Below are 27,696 nucleotides of genomic sequence, written 5' to 3'. Positions count from 1 at the left end.
TCGGGTTTGAGGTTAAAAATTAAACGTATTAATCTTTTTTGGGAGAGTATTAAGTTATTCAGGTGGCTTTTTGGACTATTTCCCCATAGTGTGATGCAGTAGGTTAGATAAGGGTAGATGAATGTGTGGAAAAGCGTATGTAGAACAGAAAGAGTTGATATTTGATTTTGTAGAAGATGCCTATGAGTTTGTTGATTTTGTCTGAGGTAGTTTGTAGGTGAGAATTCCATAAGAGATTTTCTGTGATGGTGATTCAAAGGAATTTGGTTGACAGGGTGCGGTTTATAGGAACGCCATTAATTAATAGGTTTAGGTTAGGAGCTTGGTTGGTATTTTTGGGCCAAAATGATTTATGATTAGTTTGTTATTGGATAACCAGTTAGAGTAATTTTGGAGTTCAACATTGCTGTGATTTTCATCAACAATTATTGCATTTCTGACAGTCTACATATATATATATAATATATATATATATAATATATATATATGATATACATATATATATGATATATATATATATAATTTAATATTGTGTAAATATATAATAATAAATTATATATATATAATATTATATATATATATATATAATTTTTAGGTAATTTTTATTTTAGAGAAATATTGATTTGGTTAGCTGATTTGTTTGTTGGATTTAGAACAGTTCTTTCCTTTAACCATGACAAAAGTCTTTTCTGTACCACTTTTAGCCTTTAGAATCGCTAATGGATAAGATTAAAGTAAAATGTGTTCTCAGTTAGCTTTTACATTCCAAAATGAACTATTAAGCCAAATTTCAATTCAATCGGATGCATCGATTGAATATATATTGAATTAAGACTTTCAGAAATGCAGAAGATTACAGCATGTTCCGCGAAACAATAATTATATATATATATATATATATATATATATCTATATATATATATATATATATATAATTATTGTTTCAATTATTGCTTCTGTCTAGAACCCGTGAAAGATTTGACAAAATTTGCTATTTATTCGCTACTCCCCTCGTCTACATCTGCTTATTAATCATTACAAGTATTGGTTATTTTCTCATTGCATTACTCAGAGTTGTCAATTAAACACACAGCCTGTATGAATAGTAACGCATCATATACACTGCACAAGACTGGTAAGGTAACTTTAACCATTACACCATTCTACCATTCAATAAGCATTGAATTTAATGTTTGTTACATCTTTATTTTCTCGAATATCTTTATGTTAAACCTTTTTTCTTAATAACTAATAATGAAAATCTAACGCAATCATATATCATCATCTATTAATATTTAAAAAAATATTCTAGATCAACAACCAAAATGTATATAGAAAACAGTAAATAAAAATAAATAAAAATTAAGATGTCATAGTGCTAATTTGAAAATTTCTTGGCATGACTAGCATGTACTTTTTCTAATTCTTGAAGTCGATTTTTAATTATTTCATTTCTTTGGCAAGCCAGGAGTAAATCTTTCTGTGCACCATAGCTCGATCCTGTGTGCGGCTGACCTAGTTGAAGAGAAAATCAACTGTTTGTACTTCATTTCAAATAGTGTGAAAATGAACAAACTAACTTGTAGAAACCGTTGTGAGGTAATTAATCTGTGACATCAGTCCACTTTCAACGTTCTCCAATGCTTTAGCAAACTGGGTGCAGTGTGATTCAACATTTTTGCTTACTGACTTATCTTTGGCCATTTCATTCATAACCACACCTACAATTGTAAAAGGTTAAATATTCTGTTGAATAAAAACGTTTTAAATCAAAATGCTTCTGAACAAGTCAACATTTATCATAAAATGAAAAAATTATAATAAGATCATGATAATTTTATGTTCTGTCAAGTGTCAATAATAGTGTAAGTAATCTGATGTGAATCTATCGATAGTCATCGCTAGGCTATACTTATTTATAAAATCATTTATGCAATAACATATCCACCAACAATAAAAAAAGTAAAACAATTATAAATATTATTATTGTTGAAATTACTATAAGTATTATTATTATTATGATTATGTAACATTCTAATTCTTTGCTATAGGTTCAGTTCAGATTATCAAACTCTTAGGCATTTTTCAACTTAACCTTATGACATTATGCTTACTTGCATATAAACACAAAGTAGTCACTATTCGTATCCCCAATTCCAATTTCAAACAAAACAAATATTTAGAATAATAATTTGTATCCCCCAATTCCAATTTCAAACAAAACAAATATTTAGAATAATTGTTCTTACTAGATGCTATTTTCATTATCAACAAAATATTTATAACTGGGTACTTCACCCATTTTATAATTATCTATTAAATTGTATAATATTTAATAGCTATTTTTTAATATTGTAAAGCAGCAAGTAAAAACTTTGTAAAACTGTCTAAATATCTAACCAACTTAACTAATTGAAGCAAATGTTAACATTTTTTATCTGTACACCGCTGGTTGCAAGTATCCAATTGTTGAATTATCACTGACATGCATCAATTAATTAAAATTTAAATTTAAAAAAATAAATTCAAATTGCACCGGAGAAAGATGATATCATCAATAATATCATCCATAACCAAGAACAAATAACTAGCTCAGTTAGAATTGTCATGTCTCAATAGTTGGCTTGATTCAAGTACCGGTATATACTATATAAAATAAAAATCGACAAATCTATCGGGCGTAAGCAGCTCCGTGTTTAAAAGTTTCAAATATAAATAAAAAAATTTATAAAATGTTACCGCACCAGCAAATTCGAGAGCTTTAGCAATATTTTTCTCAATTTCCTCTAACTGTTGAATTCTGCTCATCTGCTCGCTCGATTTGGCCATGATTATGATTGTAAGGCCGAGATAAAAATTATAATCAATCAAATAAATAAACTCAATTAAATTTTACACTTAACATTCTTATACGATCAAAACAACGTGCGCTCAGTCGTTAAAGATGTTGGCATTCGACTTTATTTATATTAGTGCAAGTTACCAAAAACCCTTTAAAGTTTGTTTTCTTTGCATTTGCTAAACCATAGATATCGAAACTCGTTTATAAAAGCATAAAGAATTTTTACTTAAAATAAGGTTTTATTGCGATATCTTATATAAAATCTCTAAATGTTTGTTTAATTTTTGTTATAATCAAATTTTATTTCATGTAAATAAGTATGAAGCTACATTTGCTCAAAACTTCTGATCAAATGATTTTCAAGATAAGAGCGTCGACGACGACAAATATGACTATAAATATCTTTATTAATTATATCTTGACTATATATATATATATATATATATATATATATAATATACCTATAACGGAAATCAACCAACCTTATCTAACACTGAGCAACCTACAATACTATGCACACAATGAAACCCTAATAATTCAGAACTATAATCTGAATTATACTATAAACATAAAATTAAACTATAATTGTGAATAGCATAGATTAACAAGCGTTTTAATTTTAACTATATATACGTTGTGCATAATGATAAAATATAGTGTTATAGCATGTTTAAATTCTGAAATTATATTAACGTTAATTATAGTGTACAAAAATTTTTTTAAATACTAGCAATTGAATAAATTCTACATGATCAAAAATCATAAAATTATTACGGCCTATTTTACATGGTATAAGAAACGATAAAAAGAAATTTCCTATATATGTTATTACATACATATGATCTTGACTAAAGTGTTGCATATAGGAATGGAAGGGAAATGAAGAGTTGGATCCAAACGTTGACTTAGAAGCAATTTCGTCATCAATCACACTCTAATATTTCTGTAAACAATCAACCGCTGGAGTGGATGCGTGACGTCATTGTTTCTCTTGCTTTCAAAAGTGTGTACCATATACCTTGATTCGACATATATCGATATATGGTGCTAACAATGGGAGAGATAGGATATGGGAATTCCAGTTTAAAATTTTATGTTTGTACGTGAGTGTCGGAGTCGGACGGAGTCGGAGATTTTTAGCCCGAGTCAGAACATTTTGAAAGCCCTGAGTCGGAGTGAGTCGGAGTCGAATTTTTATTTTAGAGGCCAAAGTCGGTATCGGATTTATAATTCCATAAGTTTAAAAAAAATAATTTTTTTCTTGAAATTTTTTAAGATTTTTTTTTTAGAAAATAAATATATGTAGCGATAAGCAATCAATTTAAATACTGAAAATAAATGCTGATAATGTGAATAAAATCACATAATTTTTTCAGTATGTTGTAAAGCAAAAATAATTTTACTAAAAAAAAACAATTACTTTGACTGATGTTTTTATTAATGATAACAAGATGAAATAATGATGCAAAAGTTGACATTTTTTAGTTTGTTTTAAAACGTAAAAATAAAGAAATTTTCTTATGGAAAACAATTACAGAGACTGATTTCAAGTGTTTTTTCAAATATTTTTCATTTAGTAGTAATAATAAGATAAATTTATGATACAAAAGTTGAAAATTTTTTCTGTTTCGGAACCTACAGTCAGAGTCTGAAGTCAGTGTTGAAAATCGGAAATTTTTATCCGGAGTCGGATATTTTTGAGAGGCCAGAGTCAGAGTCGAATTTTTTCGAAGGGCCGGAGTCGGATATTTTTCATCAAACTCTGACACACCGATTCCTACCCTATCATACAGAACAATAGTTTGGAGATTTTGGCGTAGCAGTATATTGTTTATTGAATATTATTTGTTATATATAAAATTATTTATTTTTTATTTAATTTAATCGGTATCTAAAAAGCCGATTATAATCATTCCTCTATGCGATTAAATTATTTAAATTTACAATTTGCGGTATCTATGGTCTTTAAGTTTACTTCGTTGCATTTGTTATATCACATGATTATTCTCGTGATTACAAAGGAACTGTGATTATTCGTATGATGATAAAGTTTTAAATTGATTTTCTATTCTTTAAAAATTTTCTTATCGTTAAACATTTTATTTTTAAAACGATGAATTATATTATTTTGTTATTCTGTTGTCTTACCGGTTCCCTAGGCCTTAAAAGGTAATTTATATCTTTTGAATTTGAATCTAAAGTTCTACTACTAACTAAACTAAACTAAATCTACAGTGGTTCAGCAACAACATTTTTTTCATGTTTGTTGAAATTTTTTGTGTAATGTGAAGTTTTGTCTCTATTGTCCTACATACACAAGAAGCAGCAGTATTTGGTATTATAGCTTAATACTTAATTACATTCCTAAAAGTATGGCAATGACTTTTAGCTTTAGGTCACAAATTTTCCATTTGTGTATGTTTTAATTGAGGAGTTTTTATTTTTATATTTAGATAAGTTTGGTAAAATCTTAGCAATCCCCGAATAAATTGTTTACTTTTTACATATAATAATATTGAAGACCTTTAAATTTGACTCTGCCCATCATTATTTCATGACCGACTAAAAAGCTTTATTTTTTTTAAATTTGTAAATTTTTTAACTAAAGCTCTTCATTTTTTTTTCATTTTGTAATTTTTAAATTTTTAATAATCTAATAACTATCATTATTTTTTATTTTTTAAAAATGTTATTAACAGGAGAACCATTTGTTATTTTATTTACACATTATATTTTCATAAAAAAGAAAACAGAAGTATCTGATAATAGTCAATAGTTAATAAAAAAATAAAGTGTCAATATTTTAGACTATGCAACAAGAATAACGGAATTGAAAATTGCCACAAACCACAATAAGTATATGCACAGTGAGAGAGAGCATGTTGATGTAATCATGCGTACACGTTAAGTATATTTTTGCACAGACATATATGTAAAATGTTTATAATAGGCTTATAGACATGTTCATATCAACAAATACTTTAATTAATTGTCAATATTATGGGAGGCGAACATTATTTACTTTTAAAATGCAATTGTACAAATTTTTGTGACGTATGTTCGAGTGCATGAATTACCATCATTTTTAATTTCTTCATTTTCAATTAACTTTGTTGAATTTTTTGTTGAACTTGGTTGAAAGGACAACTTTAGTTAAGGCACTATCACAAGTATTATGTTTACTTTTTTGTGCTTCTTCCAATAAATAAATAAATAAATAAAAAAAATACACACTAGGGTGGTTACAACGCTATATTTAAAAAAAAAAAATTTCGAAATCTTATCGGAGGAACCCCCTAAATTGTGCCATTTGACTAAAAAATGACATTTGTAAAGTTTTAGCTCAATTGGATAATGCTAACCCGTGCCTCATCGAGGTTGAAATTTCAAAAAATTGGAAAATTTTGAAAAAAAAACGCAGTTTTTGGTTTGTAAAATAAAAACGGTTCACTCTAGAAACATGATTTAAGTTTTATTTTGTTTATTGATTAGTCATTGTATTACTTAAGCATCAAAATAAATAATTAGACTATAAGTAATTCTGTAAAAAACATCAAAACATTGAAATATTTTTAAATTTTAACATTGTAATTATTTTGTCATCTTTTAAATAATGCTATGATGAATATATAAAACATCGTTCACTTTTACCTTAATATGTTTTAGGAAATTTGATGAAATATTCTTGCGTCCACTAATACTGATATTTATCTTTTTGCATAATCTACACTTTCCGGTTAATTTTGCATCACTGTTGCTATTTACGACATCAATATCTCTTTTACCGAATTCAAATAATCTGAATACTCCTTTGGTAAACCAATTATTTTCAGTCTCATTATCATTTGCCTCGCTTCTTGCTGCCATAATTACGAATTTTTAAATAAAAAAAAAATGCAAGACAGGAAACAAATTTTTTAGAAATTAGGAAGGTGCGTGAAGATAGCCACAAAAATAATTTGCCACAAAAATCGTAAAATATACTCATTCCAAAATTCAATATAATTGCAGACATTATTTAGAAAATGTATTAATATAATATACTATAATGCATAAAAATAATATAAATATATATTTTAAGTCATACTATACACTTACGCTTATACACGACAAACAGAAAAAAATTAAATAAAAAAAACTAGCGATCGGAACTGGCTGTAACTTATAACACAACTCGATTAAAAAATTTTTTCAGATTTTCATATGCAGATAAAAAATATTAAGTGACAAGTATTTAGTATTTAAAAAAATTTAAATACTAAATACTTGATTGAATTGGTATTTAAATACCCGATTTTCAAGCGGTATTTAAATACTTTCTTAAATACCGAATTCGGTATTTAAATACTATTTAAATACTTTGGGTATTTAAATACTGCACAACACTGTCTATCTTTGACCTGACAAGGGATTTATATAAGATTAAAAAAGTGGGTTTAGGTAATTTCATAAAATGTCTATTTATCAATCCTAGAGTTATATTACACTTATTAATTGTATTATAAATGTGTTTATGAAATTTCATGTCTGGTTCAAATATCACCCCCAAATCTTTAACAAATTCCACATTTTCAAGAAGTAAACCATTCATAGTATAAGATCTCTTACCACATGCTCTACGCCCATAATTCATAACGACACATTTATCCACATTCACCCCAAGCTCCCATTTCACACTCCACCCATAAAAAACATCCAGACATGCCTGAAGGTCCTCCATGTCATCATTAGAAGAGATACACTTGAACAATTTAGCGTCATCAGCATATAGATACATCCCAACATTAGAATCATTCTTACATAAATAACAAATATCATTCACATAAATAACAAACAAAATTGGTCCCAACACACTGCCCTGTGGAACCCCACTAATCACTTTAAAATTATCAGACAGACTTCCATTCACACACACTGCAAATGTTCTACCACTAAGATAATCGGAAATCCAATCAACCACAATCCCATTCACACCATATTTGCATAATTTTTTAATTAACTTGTGATGAGGAACTTTATCGAATGCTTTTTCAAAGTCTGTATAAATCACATTAATTTCCTTGCTTTTATCAATCGCAACACTCCAGTCATCTACCATTTTAAGCAACTGCATCGCAGCTGATTTATGTGGCATAAACCAAAACTGTCTATAGTCAAATAAATTATTGCTAATAAAATGAGACATAAGATTATCTTTGACTAATGTTTCCATCACCTTACAACAAACACAACAAAGAGATATTGGTCTATAATTTGTTACATTGCAGACATCTCCTTTTTTATAAACTGGCACTATTATACTGTGTCTCCATTCATCAGGTATCATACGAAGCTTTATTGACATATTAAATAAGCTACATAAAAAATGTGCAATCTCTTCACTACATTCATATAATACTCTGTTGAATAATTTGTCTGGCCCAGCTGATTTATACTTATTAATTTTTTTAAGTTTAGATAAAACTTTCTTAACTGTAACAGTTATATCGTCCACCGATGAAGTAAAATACCTACTACCCATATTAGTATCATTAACATCATTCACAGATAAATTGAATACACTATAAAAGTTTTGCCCAAATAAATTAGCGTTTTCAGTGTCATCATAAACATTCAAAACCTTGCCCTGACCATCCAACTTATGAAGGACATCAATATCCCCTTTATTTTTTCTTGCTTTATTAATGTGCTGCCAGAACACTTTTGGATTGTCTTTTATTTTTCTTGAAAAATTAATCATAAAATAAGTATTAAATTGAAAAATATTTTTTTTAATATCATTTTTTATTTTTTATATTCATTAAAGATTATACAACTTTTAGAAGTGACATATTTTTTCCATAATCTATTTTTTATATTGAATCAGATTTATAAGGTTTCTGGGAAATTTTAATGCAAATCCATTATTATGACACCCAACATCAATTAAAGGTATAAATTTATTTGTAGCATTGTTCAGTACAGTACAGAAGTACCTCGAGGCTTCATTGAGTTTCACAACATTATAAACTTGTTTAAATACACACATTTCTATACTTAAATCAGTTCTGACATAAACTCTCATCTTATCATACTCACCTTTGTTAAAAATATGTTTTTGCTTGGCACGTTTTCTAACTAAATTTCAAGTATGTCTCAATATGAAGACCAGAACAATATGATCACTATTCCCAACTGGGGAGTTATAATCCATGTTGACAACCACATCCTTGTCATGAACCAGAATCATTTTTGTGAAGTACAAAACCTAGTAACTTTAGAAACCAGCTGATGTAAATACAGATCCCTCACACAATTCAAAAACTTAGATTCCATGCTCCTAACACCTCTTGGTGTTAACACTAAATCCCAGTCAATATTAGGTAAATTAAAATCATCCACGTAAATTTTTCGTCCCTTATAACTTTAATACTACTCCATAGTTGAAATTTATCTAGCACTTCAGCTATTCCACTGTAAATACTATTAGCTTTACCATCATCCAGTTTCAAAATGGCTAACTTGACCTATTTTTCTGCATTTTTAAAAATCAAGTCTTGATAATCAATCCCGGATATTTTTTTACCATCAAAATGCAACACCCAATCATCATTTTTTAAATGATTAATCATATGCCTTTCCATTTTTTGGGCTTCTGACATTGTAGCTCTATAAACCTCAGATCTGGATGGTGCTTGCACATTAACACCACATTCAGATAAATTTTTGCAAACTTTTGCTGATCTCTTAATACTTAGTTTTGACTTCTTAACTAAGTTAACAACAAAAGTGGTGTTCTCATATTTTCTCTTTGTTTTTTTGTCTGGCGGATTATAATCAGAATCTTGCTCATCATCTTGTTCATTGTTTCCTTTATTGTCATCACTGACCTCTACTGTATCTGTTTCAGCTATGATAGTTTTTTTCTTGCCAGCTTTAGATGGATGTACTTTAACTATTTTTGATGTGCAATATACGCGCATGCGTATATGACAGAAGTCCTCTTTTTGAACCATATCTCACTCCGCATATATGTGGCTAGCAAACTTCAGTTTCATAAAATAGCATACAAAAATCAAATGACCATTTAACTTTAGAAATACCAGTATTCTTTTGTTGGTCCATTTTTTCGCAGTCTGACTTATTTATCTGATACTCGCAGCTTTGTTACTCTGAACCAGACTAGCCGACTTTTTTCATCCTTAGACTTTCCATCAAGCAATTCTAGGGTTTTCTTGACATTGTCTTTAATTTTGCTTTAACGAATTGGAGAGTAGCATATGGAGATCAGCGAATGAAAATTTGGCTAAACCTAGCGCTCTCTGATTTGCATGTTGTGAGGAGCAGCCGATAACCTGTCAGAAATATTTAGGACATTTAGTAAACAAATCATCTCATCTTCCTATCTGAAAAAATACTTTTCAACTTTTATATAAATTGTGTTTCAATTTCTGGTGCTGAAAGCTGATAATAATCACTCAAATAAAGTAAACAAATGAAAGCTTCTAACTCGTCTTCCGTTACATCAAACAGTAGTGCTGAAATACGGGCATATTCAACAGTGCATTTTTGAATTTGTCTCACAAAACCCTGGTCAATAATCAATCTGAATGCCTAAACTGGTGTCGTTATATTACAGCAATAGGCTGTTACTCTCGGTTTAGCTAAAAAGACGTTTTGAGACTGAATTCTACCTCGCCATTCACATTGTGGTGTGACTATCCATTGAGTTCCATCTTTAGCTATCAGTGATGTACTTTTTTCACCGTTATTTTCATTCAATCCATTTTTACCAACCAACTTGGTTTCATTATCACTGTCGTCAGTACTGCTTTCATCGTTTTCTTGACAGGATTCAATATCTTCGTCAGAATCAAAAGCAGCTCTTACTTCACAGTTAGAAACAGAATCACTTAACCTCAGAACCACTCTCTATGTCCAATATATCTTGCAATTTGGCCAGTGCTTGTGCTGCAGTCATGCACTGTGGACGGCTCTTTTGAGGCTGTGTGACTGGTTTTTTCACTGTAGAATTCTATGGTGTGATCCTTTCATGCGTTTAGGGCAAGGTGTTGCAGGGATCGGTTTCGATGTTGTCTTGGTAGTGGGCGACAGGTCTTGTGTCCCTCTATCAGTTGGCATTGATCCTCCTCTTTTCTTCTGAGAAAAAAATAACATGAATTGTTACTACAAGGATATAAAAGGTTTTCAAAGTATATTGATTATTATTATTATTATTAATTATTATTATTAACGTGGTTTAAAGTGGTTCAGAAGATTATAGTCTGTGTAAGAACCACTACTAATTAGATCTCCTAATATCCTATCTGTCCTAGTTTGGCTTTGAAGCTGTTTATCCTGGTCTAGGTTAACATAAACATCTTCAAAAAAATCCATTAGGTTAGATAGACAGGATCGTCCCTTCATAAACCATGTTGGCTGTCATTGATTATGCAATTAGAATTTAAGTGCTCGACTATATTCCTTTTGACAATTTTTTCTAATACTTTACATATAATGCAAGTTAAACTTACTGGTCTGTAGTTACTAGTTTCGCTTGAACAATGGCGGGACGATAGCGTTCCTCCAATCTCTTGGTATATCTCTTGATCTTAAAGAGTCATTAAATATTTTGCACAATGTTGCTCCTACTTCATATCTTATTTCCTTTAAAAATTTTGGGTGCAGCTCATCTATTCCTGGAGTTTTATTCTCTTTGAGACTGCTTAGTATTTCGATAACCATCTCTTCTGTTATGTAAACACTTGCAAGCATACTTTCTTGGTTTCCCCCAAACAATTTTTTTGGCTTTGTTTTGTTATGTTATTTGTATTTTCTTTTGTCATCACTGATCCAAAGTAGTTATTGAGCAACTCAGCAATTTCTCCTCCTCCCTTACAATCTTGTCTTGTTTTGTTGCTTCTCCGGATAGTCGGTATAGTCTCTTCAACAACTTTATTCATACAGGACACAAAGGATTTCCATTTATTTTGCACTCCCAAATCTTTCAATCGCTCTGCCAAGTTCATCTCTGATTTTATTTCTGACCTTGTCGTAGTTTGCTTTGAAATAATTGTAGCGCTTTGAATATGCTTCGACTTCTTTTTTCTGCTCTAAAACTATGTTAAATCTAAGTATCTTATGATCGCTCGTTCCAAATTCTTCCAATCCTAACTTCTTCTATTATGTTCTCGTCTGTTGATATTATTAAATCTAATGTATTTTCTTCCCTTGCTGGCTCCATCTATCCAGAAACAGTTCGTCCGCCAGCTTTTTGCCTTCTCTATGATTCCAGTCAATATGGTGGTTAAAATCTCCCATTATTACGCAAGACACTTCCGTGGCATTTCTGATCAGTTTACGTAATCCGCTGTCATTCTCTTTTGTTGAATCTGGTACTCTGTAGCATACTCCTACACGCACGCAGTGTTTCAGTTTCGTTTTTTATATCACACCAAACGGTTTCTTTAAATTTGTCGTTTTTCAGGTCTTTTCTTTCTAGCGCAGCCAGTTTTTCGTTTATATACAATAACACTCCACCGCCCTGTCCTTTATCTTTACTGTGTTCCCTGTCTTTTCTAAACATTACGTTTCCGTTCGGTTCTATCTCATATCTTGAATCGATTCTTTTGCCCATGATTCAGTTATACCTATGATATCGGGTTGTTCATTTTCTATACATAACTCCAGTTCTGTTCTTTTATCAATATTTACAATACTTCTTGTATTTACACAGAAACATTTCAATATTTCAGGTTTGTTTTTTTTCTTTTTTATTGTTGCTTTCTCTGCGTTGTTACCCGTTGTATTTAATATTTTTTCAGCTTTACAATTCTCATGTCTCCTGGTAGACCTTTCACCTTGAAAATAAATTCCCACGATGTTTCTTTGCTTTATCTAATTTTTGACTCCTTCACTAGCTCTCGGCATTGGTCTCTTTCTGTTTATGTCATATCGTGCGTCACCGATATCCTTCTAAAATTTTCGTCCGCATTTCGGAGTTTTGACAAATTTTCTAAAACTCTATTTTTCAGTGTTCCATCAAGAAATTCTATCAAAAGAGTTCTTCTATTTTCTTTTTTTTTTAATTTTTCCACGTTTCAATCTTGCCTTGTTTTGTTGCTTCTCCTGTTAGTCGGTATAGTCTCTTCAACAACTTTATTCATACAGGACACAATGGTTTTCCATTTATTTTGCACTCCCAAATCTTTCAATCGCTCTGGCAAGTTCATCTCTGATTTTATTTCTGAGCTTGTTGTAGTTTGCTTTGAAATAATTGTAGCGCTTTGAATATGCTTCGACTTCTTTTTTCTGCTTAAAAACTATGTTAAATCTAAGTCTTATGATCGCTCGTTCCAAATTCTTCTCCTACCCTAACTTCTTCTATTATGTTCTCGTCTGTTGATATTATTAAATCTAATGTATTTTCTTCCCTTGTTGGCTCCATCAATCCAGAAACAGTTCGTCCGCCAGCTTTTTGCCTTCTCTATGATTCCAGTCAATATGGTGGTTAAAATCTCCCATTATTACGCAAGGCACTTCTATGGCATTTCTGATCAGTTTACGTAATCCGCTGTCATTCTCTTTTGTTGAATCTGGTACTCTGTAGCATACTCCTACACGCACGCAGTGTTTCAGTTTCGTTTTTTATATCACACCAAACGGTTTCTTTAAATTTGTCGTTTTTCAGGTCTTTTTTTTCTAGCGCAGTCAGTTTTTCGTTTATATACAATAACACTCTGCCGCCCTGTTCTTTATCTTTACTGTGTTCCCTGTCTTTTCTAAACATTACGTATCCGTTCAGTTCTATCTCATATCTTGAATCGATTCGTTTGCCCATGATTCAGTTATACCTATGATATCGGGTTGTTCATTTTTTATATATAACTCCAGTTCTGTACTTTTATCAATATTTACAATACTTCTTGTATTTACACAGAAACATTTCAATATTTCAGGTTTGTTTTTTTTCTTTTTATTGTTGCTTTCTCTGCGTTGTTACCCGTTGTATTTAATATTTCTTCAGCTTTACAATTCTCATGTCTCCTGGTAGACCTTTCACCTTGAAAATAATAAATTCCCACGATGTTTCTTTGCTTTGTCTAATTTTTGACTTCTTCACTAGCTCTCGGCATTGGTCTCTTTCTGTTTGTCATATTGAGGGTCACCGATATCATACTAAAATTTTTGTCCGCATTTCGGAGTTTTGATAAATTTTCTAAAACTCTTTTTTTCAGTGTTCCATCAAGAAATTTTTTCAAAAGAGGTCTTCTATTTTCTCCTTTTTTAATTTTTCCACGTCTGAACACACTTTTTATATCCCTATTCTCGCATGGAACCTTTCTGACAACTGTGGTCCATGTCTCTTTATTGGCATCAATCGTTTTCCTGATGTTTTCTTCATCTGTATTTTTTTTATTTTTTGCACTTTCTCTTCAATTTCGTCGATACGTGACTTCTGTTTTTTAAACTGCTTTTTCACTACTTCATTTTCGTTTGTTGATTTTTTATTGTTTAGCAGCTCTACAAGCTGTTCGAGTTTATCGAGTTTATCATGCTATTCACTATATTTTCTATCTAATTCCTCCAATTTACGGCATGTTTTGCAGTTCGAGTCCACAAAACATTGACTCACGCCGTACATTTTCCGCATTTCTTCATACCTTTGTACATTTTCTAGAGACTTCCAAAATTTTTGACACGTGCGCTTAACTAACCTTGTTTTTGCTTATCATCTCTCCTCCAACTATTCTTTCTTGAAAATCTTCGCTTTTTTTCTGTCAAAAAATCTTTTTCAACAATGTGAATAATAATAATCCTAATTCGATTAAAAATTTTCAATTTAAACGATTTTATCGCAAAAAATTTATCGCAAAAAATTTGTTTACAACCGACCGGCACCATAGAAACATGATGCTCAACATAGACAGCAAACATAGAAAATAGTTTCACTTATTATCGCTCATTTTGCATTACTAAAAATGTATACTGTAATTTGTACTAAAAAAGCGACTGAACAAATAAGCAATGATAATAACAACGACACTATTGAGTAGACAGAACTGACAGCTAATCTAGACCTTAAATTTAAATTAAAATAGACAACATCGAAAGCAGTCAAACTTTTCAGAACATTACCATTGAAAAAGAAAGCAATCATTCACCAATTTTAGAAACTTAGACTCATTTGATTTGTCTTATCCATTAGTTAATCTATAATTCCAGTCAATACTTGAAATGTTGAAATCGATAATATGTTTCGCGTCATTAATTCACATAAAATTATTACAAAGACAAAGAATTTTCGATTATTAGCTATATCCGAGCTTGCACCTTTATAAACAACAAGGATTAATACAGCCCAACCCTCCCATAAAAGTTCAAACATAAGTATTTTTTGAAATCCACCCCCAAATTTATTAATTGTAATTTATACTCAGATTTAACATAATAAATTACATAAAAAACATACATGTTTCATTTCAATCTGTCATGTCATTTTTCATTACTACAGGATTCCACTGCTTCGATTTAAGTCAGCAGAACGTGTTCTCCGAGAGGTTGGCTCTCCAGTTGATGCCATCAGAATCAAATATTTGGAAAATGGTTTCTCTAGATCTGTTCCTGAACCTCTCACTAATTATTTAGACGTTCGTATTATTTGGCTATTTTGTCTTATCAGTGTTGGAGTATCATTGGCATTGAATTCATTCAATATTTCAACCTAGCTTTTTTCTAATTGATATCACCACCTCTTATGATTTAAACTTATTTTGTATGATTTTATTACTTTGTTCTGTTTTTTTTATTATTATCGGCGTGCCTTTACCTAATTTACCTAAATGGAGACACCTCGTGAACACGGCAACACGGCTTTGCTGTGTTCACAAGGTGTCTCCATTTCAAGCGATCATGAGCAAGTTACCAGGCCGAGTAAGGATCGTAGTTGATGAGGGACAGGTCCTTCACTGTGCGGATCCATGACTGTCTTGGGCGGCCACGCGATCCAGTCCGGTGGCGCTCGGTCTATGACAGCTTCTAAAGCCCGGTAATTATCCTTCATGGGACTGCATGAGCTGTGTGACCAAAGAAGTTTAGACGACGCCTGAACAGGAGTGAGGAAACGGAGGGCTGCTGTTCTTTTCACCTCAACGTTGGTGACGCGATCGCGATAGGTCAGACAAAGGATCTTGCGCAAGCACCATTGATCTGTAGCGTCTAGCTTTTTCAAATGAGCGCCAGTAGTTGACTGACAACGCCTCGCATACATAGACAGCACGGGGATGATGTATGCGTTATGCAATCGAACTTTGGTCGTCACCGAAATGCCCGAGTGCCATATACCACGATCCAGGGACCTCATACACGCGCGAACAATGATGATTCGACGAGTGTATTTGGGAGCCGAGATATGGAAAAGAATCCACAATCTGTACGTCATTACCCAGCACAGAGACAGACGCGGGTGGCGGATCGCCCAGAGAGTTTGCCTGGATTTCTCAACCAAAAGGCTTTGCCTCCTCGGACATAGTAGCCAACGACAGTAAGAGAACATCTCGCATATCAGCCAGGCAAATGATGAGGTCGGTGGGCATGGTGAAGTGAAACGAGTCCTCAAGTGCGCTGTAAAAGAGATCTTTGGTCTGAGCCGTCGCTTTTTTAGTTGGCGCGTAGCAGACAATCACTGACATCCATATCGATGTCTGAAACGAGCAACCATCAGCCTTTCACTGATCAGGTGCCATTCAATCGGTTCACTTTTTAGTTGTTCACTTTTTATAGAAAACAGTTTGTTTGTAAATTCAGAATTTAGTTACTCACTTTTTATCTGTTATTTTAAACTAATTTTTTAATATGTCTCAACAAATAGCATTATTCAATATTAATTTTAATATAATTAGCTGTATTATTATTTTTGATTAAATTTAGACTACAACTAATGAATGACCAATCCAACTTTACTCTGACTTGAGGAAATTCTTGATAACATAAAAATATTTAATTTGATTTTTAAGAGGTTAGGTCTCAAAGCGATACTAACCATTTAATTTATTTGTAATCTAACTTGTTCTGGTTTGCACACACAATTTGGCATTTCGATTGTTCTGCCAAGTTTATTAACTTGAGGTACAATTATAACATCTCTCGCAAGTCCATCCTTCAGTTTATTAATTTTATGTTTCTAATTTTTTGTAATTCATTCATTGCTCAATTTAGTTAATAATGAAGTATTTAATTTTCTTGCATTATATTCTACACAATACAGGTCCAATATTATGGGATAATAACAATCGGTACACCACCACAATCCTTCAAAGTGGTCTTTGACACTGGCTCCTCAAATTTGTGGGTGCCATCAAAAAAGTGCAAGTGGACTGATATTGCTTGCTGTATGTTTTGTTGCTTTCATTATTTTATCTTGATCAAGTGTATAATTAAAATTATCTTTTAGCAAATTTATTAATTAAGACTTGCAAAGCTTTTACACACTTGTTTTTTAACATCGGATTAAGACTGTCAGGCTGTCAGGTAGGCAACTATTTGAGAAAATCAAAGCATTGCTTAGTTTTTGCTTTGATTTCTCAATTCTCTAACCATGGTTTTCAAGTTGTGGTTGAGTTTGCTGAGTTTGTATACAAAATTTTTCATTAGATGATCAAAAATTAACTTACATCAACTCCAATCAGGGATACACAACAAGTATGATGCAACCAAGTCATCCACCTACAAATACAATGGGACCGACTTTGCAATCCATTATGGAACTGGCAGCTTGACTGGTTACTTGAGTCAGGATGTTGTCAATGTTAGTTCAACTTCTATTTATATTTCACCTGCAAGACCAACAACATTTTCAAATGTTCATAGGAATGCAGCTGAAACACTTTTTTAAGGTTGTGTAAATAAATTGAATGATTTAATTATCTTTAGATTATAATTCATATCTCATTTTTAGTCTTTAAGAAATCAGAATAAACCAAAATAAGTGTTAAAGCATATTATAAGCTTAAAAAAATAAATTAAATAAATATGAAAGAAATGCAAAAACCTTCAGACTATCAAAATGTGAAATATTTATTGAAAAAGAAGAAGATCAAGCCACTCAAATTATTAAATTAATAAAAAAATTAGCCCTGGAGAACGACCAAATAAAGCTTTAAAAATAATAAACAAAAAATAGCCATAAATGGTTAAAAAAACTAGTGAGGATTGAGAAATAAATGCTACTAATTTAAAGGCAGTATGTACCCGTCAATGATATATTGTATTGGTTTCTTTGTATCATTGGCAATTTCATTAATTGATGTTAAAAAAATTTTTCATATTACATTCTTAAATTACGAACAACAACAATACAGGTTGGAGGTATTGATGTAGTCGATCAGTTGTTTGCAGAAGCAATAACACAGCCTGGCATTACTTTTGTGGCAGCCAAATTTGATGGCATATTAGGTGAAACTTCAAAATGCTTTTATCCTAGATGTCGGAAATGTTTGCGACGTGAATTTGACCTACAAAATTTTGATCAATTTGATGTTCACGCAAATTAATAATTATTGATACTTTTAGGCTTGGCTTACCCTAGCATTGCAGTGGATGCAGTGTTGCCTGTCTTCAACAACATGATCAAACAAGGACTGCTAGAGAAGCCTGTGTTCTCTTTCTATTTGAACAGGTGAATTAGAGTTTATCTAATGAAAATAACTTTAATAGTAATAATAACAGTATTAAATGTAATATATTAATTATTATATTATTCTTCTATCGAAACTTCTCGCTAAATTTATACATTAAAAACTTGAATCATGTTAATGATTAATTAAATAATAAAATATTGATACTTGCCGAACATGGGGTTGCAGGGACGAGACGTCATCAGATGGCGGTGAGATTATATTTGGAGGAAGTGATCCAGATCATTATGAAGGCAACTTTACTTACGTTGATGTTACAAGGAAAGCTTATTGGCAGTTCAAACTAGACGGGTTAATTTAGAGCATTATTTTCCAATTTCTTTGGCGCCATGCCCCACCAAACATTTCTTGAAATTCTCATACTCTCTAAAAAAATTGTGTAACATATTTATACCTTAACTTAAATATTTTAATTTACATGGTAAAATTGTATAGGTGTCTGGAGAGTTTTATTTTTAAGTTTTCAAAGTTATAAAGTGCAAATGAAAACACAAAATTAATTTTCATTATTACATTTTTTTATGAAAATTTGACTAAATTTTATTTATTTTTACGTTGGCCACTTGTAAATAGCATATGATGTTAAGTGGAATCAATTTCTTTTCTGTATTTTCAAAATATTAAGTAATAAACATTGTGTAAAAAATATTAGAAGGTTTTTATCTTGAGATGTAGTGTTACCTATTTTCAAAAGAAGGAACATTTACTTAGCAAAAACTCCCTTTTGTCAGTGTATCTCACGAATGCCATGAACACCACTTACTAACTTTCAAAGTTGTTTGCTTATTTGCTCTGAGTATATTATACTTTCTAACTTGTTAAACTGTTTTATTGTATGACTTTTCTTATTTTTTTTATTTCATATGTTCATCTGCTAACAAGATTTTTGAAAAGAGGCATTGCATTCAATCTTTTTCAAAACGATAGTGAGAAATGATGTTGAGGGTTTGATGATGTTTTTTCCTTTAGCGTGTTTTTCCAGGGCATCGAACCGGAACTGAATCGAAAACCGTTAGAAACCGAAATTTTGCTCGGAACAAAAACCGTAGCCAAACCGAAATATTGTTTGCTAGTTTAACAGAAACCTAAAACCCTAACAAAATAAATTGCAAATTGATGTTAAACTATTTATGTTGAATTCAGAAACAAAATATTTAGATAATATTTCATCTTTTAAAATTCTATGTTAATTTTTATTATCTTTGAAAATTGATTATCATTTTTTTCGATTGTTTTTCCGACCGAGTTCACCGATCATTTAAAATCTAATATAATAGGAGAAATTTGAGATCAAGTACAATCATCTTTAAAATGTTTAAAGTATCAGTAAAACCTCCGGAAAGACTGGTGGCGAACCAGGGAGAAAATGTGACGTTGCAATGTGCCATCAAAAATACTAAATCATCAGTTACACAAAAGTGAGCCTGGAAAGACCTGTTTCTGGATTTAAATTTATCCTCAGAGACTACAGAAGTGGTTTAAATGAAAACATTATAGAAGATATATTAATTATCAGAAGAAACTTTTCATCTTTTTTGAAACAATCTTATGTTTATGAGGGATTTCAAAGTATTTTTGTAATGATTTTTTTAATTTGTTGAAAAAAGTTAGAAACGTACTCTGACAACATATAAAAATCGTTTTTGTTATTGATTTCTTATTATTCACAAGTTGTAAATTTTAATTCAAATTGACATTGTGGTGATAGTGGGGACCGTTGCGTTTAACTAACTATGCATGAAAAAATTAAGTTCTGGAGCGTAACCGAAAACCAAAAATAAACGATATTATTTCAGGAACGAAAGCCGGAACCAAACCGAAATTCGTTTTGCGGATTAAACCAAAACGAAAAAATTTCGGTTCGATACCCTGTTTTTTTTGCATGTTAGAATAACGAAGAAAATGTTATAACGCAGTGTTTCTTAAATTGGCGATAGCGCCCACTTGTGGGTGCTGAAGTCTAATTGGGGGCGAATACAAGTTTTGGCAAAATTTGATATTTTTAGAAATTTTATTGTTATGTATTGATCATTTTTGTTGGGATTACAAAAACCATATTTTTAAACCAGTTAAAATTTTATTCCATGCTAACCTGATACTCATCAACGTTATTGTCAATTCGTAAACGAAACTCTAGATCTTCTAGGCGCAAAGAAATGTATTTGCAAATTTTTAAAAAAGCAAAGAATACAATTTTTAAAAAATGGCTAAAATGATCAGAATTTTTATAAAATGTATACAAAATATTGATAAAATTGATATAACCAAAATTTCTTATTTAAACTTCAAGTTTGATACATTTTTAAAACTGTTACATCACGTTAATATAAATCAAAATATAATCCAAAGTGGGGATAGATTTTTTTATGATATTTATTGCGAGTACGAGTGGGCCGCACTACTAATAAATTCAAGGGCACATATATATATATATATATATATATATATATATATATATATATATATTGTGAACTGGTGGAAGAAATAAGTTTGAGTACCATTAATGCAAATTAATTAGAAAAAATTGCTTCTCATTTTTTAATTGAACATTTTGAAGAATCCAAGTGAACAAGAAATCAGCAGAATGTTCAAATGAAAACAATAACAAGAAGGTGGAGGGCTTATATTGTAATGGTGGATGTCAGGCCATAGCAGACACAGGCACGTCACTAATTGTGGGCCCCAGTGAGGAAATTCGCAACTTGAATTTGGAGATTGGAGCTTTGCCAATCATCAAAGGAGAGGTTTGTGTCTACACTTTGTGTTTATGTATAATATATATATATATATATATATACATACACACACACATTCATACATACATATTGTGTGTGTTTGTGTGTGTGTGTGTGTGTGTGTGTGGTTCACCTTTCTCATTTTTCGCATACAATTGTATATTCCAGGCAATCATTGACTGTGGCAAAATTGATTCACTGCCCCCCATAACATTTGTCATTAATGGAAAGCCATTTGTTCTTAATGGAAAGGATTACGTTATTGTTGTAAGTGCAATTTCCTTATTTTTATAGACACCTTCTGCCTTTATTTTACTTTGAAATTTAAATATTTGTTATGAAGTTTTGACATATTTTTGTTCTTTGATTTCATCAAGAGATCAAAGACAAATATGTGTTCAAAAGTATAAAATATCTTACAGATGAGCTCCTTTGGCAAGAAGGTGTGCATCAGTGGCTTTCTTGGAATGGACATTCCCCCACCTGCTGGTCCCTTGTGGATTCTCGGAGATGTTTTTATTGGCAAATTTTACACGGAATTTGATTTCGGAAAAGATCGAATAGGATTTGCTGCATCTAAAGAAATTCAAACTGATTATATTGGATTACCCAAATACAACCACTTCAGAGCTTTCGATGAACTCTAATTGTTTAAAACTTTTCCAAACATTACCTAATTTTTATTCTCAACAACAATTTTTACCACTAACTTTTAAATAAAATTTCTTTTTTATTTTTAAAATTTTCTCTCCCATACATAATTGCGCGATACAGATATTCTTAACGTTTAAATAGTTTAACAATGTTTAGAAAAAGATTTGTGATTCAACTGACGTGCTATTTAAGCAGAATCTTGGCCAAGTGTCTCTGAGGCTTAAGGAAGGTCCCTCAATGGTTATTTTTTATATAGAGTCAGTGGCGGATCTAATAAAAGTCAGAAAAAAGACCGTCTTGTGTTTAAAATCGACCGAAAAAAGTCATAGCCATACTACCCCAAATATTGGCCTCTTGTGAAAATTTTTGCCACCCGTCAAAATTTAAACATTTTCAAAATTTTGGATTCCGCGTCAAAGTTCCGCCACTGTATAGAGTTAAGGTTTTAATTTAAAAACTCTTCATAGAAATTTTGAGTTTAAATTGCCGTAAATTTACCCTCTTAACAAGTTGAAAGTTGTTATTAAAATATGGTAGACTTTCATGTGAATAAGCAAACAAGTTTCAAGCTCCTTCACAAAATTTCTGGCCGAACCAGGTAATCTGTGCCGTGATGGTTTTTAATTTTTTATGAAGTTAAAAATATTGTTCCAGTCAAATGTAAAAAATTATTTTATTTGGTTTTAGAGATTTCAGTAATTGAATATTTAATCTTTGGTTTTAAAGGAATTTTGTGGTACGATAGGTTTTTCGTTAAAATGTGCACAAATAAAATTCAATATTTACATTGTTTCGTCATAACTAGATGCTTGTTGGACACGATCAGTAGATTATTGTTTGAATTATTTAATAAACCAAAACTACTTAATTTGGATGGGCGGCGAATTAGCTCAGATGGTAAAAGTCTCATGTTTCGCGCTGTTATTATGCGGTGGCCTGGTTTGAATGCTGTCTGTCCGAGGACTCAGACGCCATGTGTGCGTGTGATGCAGTACTTGCGCGTCGTGGGGTGTGGATGGGTGCTTAATACGTCGTGTGGTGCCGACCGTACAAACTTATGACAAAAATAATCTGAGTGTACAATGATACGTATGTCAGAGAGAACTGTATGAAAAACAACCAAAAGTAAATGTATTAAAATTTTTTAATTAAAAGGATAAAACTAAAAAAAATTTCATTAGAAATAAATGTTACAGGGCTGATTAAAGTTAAATTTTAAAAAATTATTGAAAATGATCATAGGTAATATGACTACATCTAAAAACGTTGCTATTTTTAATCAAACCGAAGCTCCGTAAAATACAAATAGCTGAAGTTATACAATGTTTCGAGTTGAACGTTATCAGTTAGTTGGTCATTCGGCGTTCTGTGGTTTTCTCTATTTTTTATTAAAATTTTTTTACAATTTTGAATGAAAAACACATTAAAAGAATGTTGATTTACAACACTGGAAACAAGAAGATGCAGAGGAGATCTGACACAGGCATACAAATTGATTACCAAAAAAGAAGAAACACCGTTTACTATATTTTTCAACTGGAGAATAGAATAGGATAGAAGCTCTCAAAAAAATAGAAAGTGCCGTCAAGCTAATATTCTTTAGCAGTAGGGCGTTAAACACCTGGAATGATCTAAGTGATGAGAAGGTCTCCGTGGAATCAATCAGCATTAAACAATATTAACAATAAAATAATAACTTTTATGTTAACGACGTTTTTAGTTAATAAACTTATCCTGCTATAATAAGCAACCACATTTACTTAAATTAACTACTTAGTAATTTTTGGGCATTCATGTATGTAATTAAATTTATAACACGTTAAGATTAGTTTCATTTACTTTTATATATACATCAAAATGTCCATATTTTCAACAACAGAAAACAAAACCATTTGCGTTTTTCACTAAATAAAGCTTAAAAACTTGAAAATATTTGGCATTTAATTTAATAAAATTGAAAAAAATTGCACAGACTAGTCTAGCCCAACTGATCTGATGAAAAGGTGTGATTACTAATAAATAAATTAATGATTATTTTGATCCAAGTGCGATAAAATAGCCGCATCGCGCTAAAACGCAGTTAAGCTGCAAAAAAAAATTAGTAAAGACTCATTAAAATTTGGATGTCAGAAAATGAGCTTTTAATTAATTAATAATTTTTTATTCATTTATTTATATTTTTTATTTATTTATCTCGAAAGAGAGAAAGAGAGAGAGAGAGTCACTGTAGTTGCGTGCAGAAACAGCATAACGAAAACTCATGTTAATATGTTCTAAGAAGTTTATTGACATTAAGCATACCAATATTTAAATCAAACAAAAAATGAAAAAAGATAAATACAAATTTGCAATTGAAAAAAATTTAAAAAAATAATAATGCAAATAGTTATCTTAATTAAAAAATTAAAAAATATAAATGCAAATAATATTTTCCATAAATAAAAAAATATGAATGTAAATATATATGTTCAATAAAAAAATGAGACAAAGTATGCCAATATTTACATTAAAAAATTTGAAAAAAAACAAGATTACAAATCAAAGGTAATGAAAACGTTTCTAAAAAAATTATAGAATAGAATGAATGTTTTTTTCAAATACAACCGGTTCTTAAATAGATTAATTACAATGCGACAGGTCTCTTGTACTTCATTACGATCTGATTATACATTTCCTCCGTTAGTTTGGTATCGTCATCATCTTCTTCCTCATGAACATTTTTGACATATTTATAATCTTCATCCTTTTTCCTTTTTTTGGTTGAAAGATTTGATCCTGTTTTCTCTTCCAACTTTTTTGTAGTTGCAGCAACAACAATTGGCTCTCCGTAATCAATTGAAACATTTCTACAGTCCAGTTTCACCCATTCATCTAATTTTATGTAATAGATTTTATGTTTAGCTGAGTTCTTCAGTGAATGCTCTTGAATATGGTTCTTTAATCTCTCTTCTGCCGATACTCTAATCTTTCTATCTTTCAAAAACCTGAATGGATTTTCATGTCTAAACTTCACTCCACAAATATCACAGAGCAGTCCTTTGCGCAAATTACTTGTAATTCTTGGATCTACTCTGGTAGATTTAACTTTTAATTGTAATTGTTTTGATGTTTCGCTTGTTGTTGTTGTGGTTGTTGATAATATCGGACTGTTTTGTTTATTGTAACCGGTCAATGTTTTATTCAACATTTCCACTTGATCACTCTTTGCTGAATTTATTTTAATTAAACCAGTTTTAACCAGATTTTTAAGAAGTTCGTCTATGTCCAGAGAAGTGAGTGCAGGTGGATTTTTCTCAAAATTTGTCTTTTTAGAAGTAAAGTCATCGCAGTCATCTTCATCAAGTTTCCTTTTTTTACACGTTGGCACGTATTCCGGTTGGCCTGCATCATGATACACTTCCTTCCTGGGATGACAACTTTTTTCCATGATAATGACCGTCCGTGTGGTTAATGAAGTCAGTCCAGTTTTCACTGTTTATGATGACGTCATCTCGTTTCTCGGCATCATGCAATATCTTCCATCATTCAAGCTGCCACTGATGACGTCGTTATCACGTGACTACCACTAATATTATTTTTACTAAAATACTAAAACTTTTATTATTTTTATTATTATTATTACTATTATTATTATTATTATAATGTACTCACTTGCAGTGACGAGCATTTTAGATTAAATAGAATTTTATAATTATTTCATTATTAATATTTGATATTTGGAGTTAGAAAATAAAATGATGTTCTCATTATTATTATTAGTGATCCATAAACTGCTAGCCTCCAAGTTCCTCAAGTTTCTGAAATGCACCCGTCTCACTTGACTTTACAGGTTGCCCTTTTGTGTGAACCGCTGGTTGCAGACAGAGTTTTGGCTGTTTGGGCTTGAACCCCTGGTGTCTAAGGCTATGGATGTTCAGAATGCTCCTCTGGTTGAACCTCTTGTAGCATTCCTTGCACTTGAATGGCCTCTTACCTGCGTTTGTGCTGTTAGAATGATAATGTAATTAAGCGGGGCAAATAATGTTGATGGAATGTCAGTCGGTTAGTCAGTCAGTCGGACAGTTAGTTAAACAGTCATACAGTAAATTCAGCCAACTAACTAACCATCCCACCCACCAGCCAGCCATCCAACCAACCGACCAACTTATATGCACTCTAAAATGCCTGTCCAGCTGACTGGGCTTCTGACAGATCTTTTTGCAGTAATAACACACGTGAGTCTGGTTTTGTGTCCTGTGGGCGAGCTTGAGAGCGGAGACTGCAGACTGTGTAATTAACATAAAAAATGTATAAGCCGCATCATTAACGTAAAACACCGCGCGATCTGATTGAAGTTTTGTAAAAAATGAAGTCGATGAGAAATTTTATATATATATTGAAAGGACATAATGTAAAAACCAGTGTGTCGGAGGCGGATGAAAAATATCCGACACCAAGTCCGAACTCCGACTCAGGCTAAAAATTCCCGACTCAGGGTTCACAGTTCCAGAATAAATTTTTCAACTTTTGCATCATAATTTTATTTTGAAAAATGAAAAATACTTGAAAAAAAACACTTAAAATCAGTCAATGTAATCGTTTTTCATAGTAAATTTACTTCATTTTTATGTCTTCAAATATACTGTAACTGTTTTTCTTAGCAAAATTACTTTATTTTTATATTTTGCAGCATACTGAAAAAAGTTATTTTATTCACATTATTAGTATTACACTTTCAGTATTAAAGATGATTACATGTTGTTACTTATAATTATCTTCTTAAAAACACAATCTTAAAAAAATATTCAGGAAAAAAAATAAAACTTTTCTAAAAATTTTTGGGCCGGATTCTGGCTCCGGGCTCTCAAAAAATTCCGACTTGGGCAAAAATCTCTGACTCCGACATTTTGGTAAAACAGTGAAATAAGATTGAATTCTAAATAAATTATTAAATTATTATATTGGTGATGTAAACTTTTTGAATAGATCGAGTGTTCCTCCGATCAACCGACCAGCACCAACGAAGCAGTGCTGGTACTGTATCAACACAACAACCCAAATTTCATCCGTAACCCAACAAATTTTGGTTGTTTGTACATTTTTAAAAGAGAAAACCGAAAAAATTGTTTAACGAACGGGTGGGAATGGGAGAGAAATTGGAATACCTCTTTGGCGCTGGGAGAAAAATGAAAATTGGTTGGTGAAATTTATGGGAAATGGGCGAGAAGCGGAAATGCTTTGATGGTAATGGAATTGAATTGGAATGAAGCCATTCCTTTCAACCTCTAACGCAAACTTTTGAGTTTAAAAAACACCAACCACTCGTGCCGTCGTATTGTACGAAAAGGACAGGAAATCAAACAATTAGGAAACATAAGTAAAACCAAAAACATTAAATGTACTCTGCAGTAAAAATATGGAAAACTTAAATTTGTTCGCACTTTTTAGTTTAAAATTTATATTTAAAAACAATAGGTCGCGACCTGATTTAGCAAAAAAATAAGAGATAACTAAAATGTTTTAATTAAAAACTGTATAGAATTTAACTGAAATATTTTATCTAAATTATCATTTTAACTAAACTTATTTTTAGTTTATCTATGCGGGAAACTAAAAAAAACAGGTAAACTTCTAGTTTGCAACTTTTGCCCATCACAGCAAACATGTAATATCGATTTACTGTTTTTCACGGTGGTTTTACAAGACTTATTTTTTAACAGGTTTCCGTAAATTTACATTTTTTTTTCTTTTTTGTAATTTTCGATTTGTGGATTTTGATTGAATAATCAATCAATTAAAATCAATCAATTTT

The 27,696-nt window shown here is 31.1% G+C and overlaps 6 protein-coding genes across 6 annotated transcripts; 2 read left to right on the top strand and 4 right to left on the bottom strand.

The window, feature by feature from the left end:
- Positions 1-1,378: 1,378 nt before the first annotated feature.
- On the bottom strand, positions 1,379-2,808 carry HELRODRAFT_68624 (hypothetical protein; the record flags this gene model as incomplete). Its single annotated transcript, XM_009028935.1, has 3 exons — positions 1,379-1,515; positions 1,581-1,721; positions 2,745-2,808. The coding sequence occupies 3 exons, from the start codon at positions 2,806-2,808 to the stop codon at positions 1,379-1,381; spliced, it is 342 nt and encodes a 113-aa protein (XP_009027183.1).
- A 6,164-nt stretch (positions 2,809-8,972) lies between these two features.
- HELRODRAFT_163952 (hypothetical protein) lies at positions 8,973-10,985 on the top strand (the record flags this gene model as incomplete). The annotated part of the gene is made up of 2 exons (XM_009029036.1): positions 8,973-9,092; positions 10,674-10,985. 2 exons carry the CDS (start codon positions 8,973-8,975, stop codon positions 10,983-10,985), a joined length of 432 nt encoding a protein of 143 aa, XP_009027284.1.
- Positions 10,986-13,923: 2,938 nt separating this feature from the next.
- Positions 13,924-14,494, bottom strand: HELRODRAFT_163951 (hypothetical protein; the record flags this gene model as incomplete). The annotated part of the gene is made up of 2 exons (XM_009029035.1): positions 13,924-14,225; positions 14,485-14,494. 2 exons carry the CDS (start codon positions 14,492-14,494, stop codon positions 13,924-13,926), a joined length of 312 nt encoding a protein of 103 aa, XP_009027283.1.
- Positions 14,495-15,532: 1,038 nt separating this feature from the next.
- On the top strand, positions 15,533-21,993 carry HELRODRAFT_95592 (hypothetical protein). The gene is made up of 10 exons (XM_009029034.1): positions 15,533-15,609; positions 15,639-16,559; positions 17,088-17,211; positions 17,509-17,627; positions 18,181-18,274; positions 18,392-18,497; positions 18,685-18,807; positions 21,074-21,260; positions 21,420-21,518; positions 21,674-21,993. The coding sequence occupies exons 2-10, from the start codon at positions 16,521-16,523 to the stop codon at positions 21,896-21,898; spliced, it is 1,116 nt and encodes a 371-aa protein (XP_009027282.1). The 5' UTR covers positions 15,533-15,609; positions 15,639-16,520; the 3' UTR covers positions 21,899-21,993.
- A 2,535-nt stretch (positions 21,994-24,528) lies between these two features.
- On the bottom strand, positions 24,529-25,332 carry HELRODRAFT_163947 (hypothetical protein; the record flags this gene model as incomplete). The annotated part of the gene is made up of 1 exon (XM_009029033.1): positions 24,529-25,332. The coding sequence occupies one exon, from the start codon at positions 25,330-25,332 to the stop codon at positions 24,529-24,531; it is 804 nt and encodes a 267-aa protein (XP_009027281.1).
- Positions 25,333-25,678: 346 nt separating this feature from the next.
- On the bottom strand, positions 25,679-26,790 carry HELRODRAFT_163946 (hypothetical protein; the record flags this gene model as incomplete). The annotated part of the gene is made up of 3 exons (XM_009029032.1): positions 25,679-25,878; positions 26,083-26,170; positions 26,764-26,790. 3 exons carry the CDS (start codon positions 26,788-26,790, stop codon positions 25,679-25,681), a joined length of 315 nt encoding a protein of 104 aa, XP_009027280.1.
- Positions 26,791-27,696: the final 906 nt, after the last annotated feature.

Source organism: Helobdella robusta (genome assembly GCF_000326865.2).
Source record: "Helobdella robusta unplaced genomic scaffold HELROscaffold_6, whole genome shotgun sequence".
Lineage (NCBI taxonomy): Eukaryota > Metazoa > Annelida > Clitellata > Rhynchobdellida > Glossiphoniidae > Helobdella > Helobdella robusta.
This window is presented reverse-complemented; position numbering and strand designations above follow the sequence as displayed.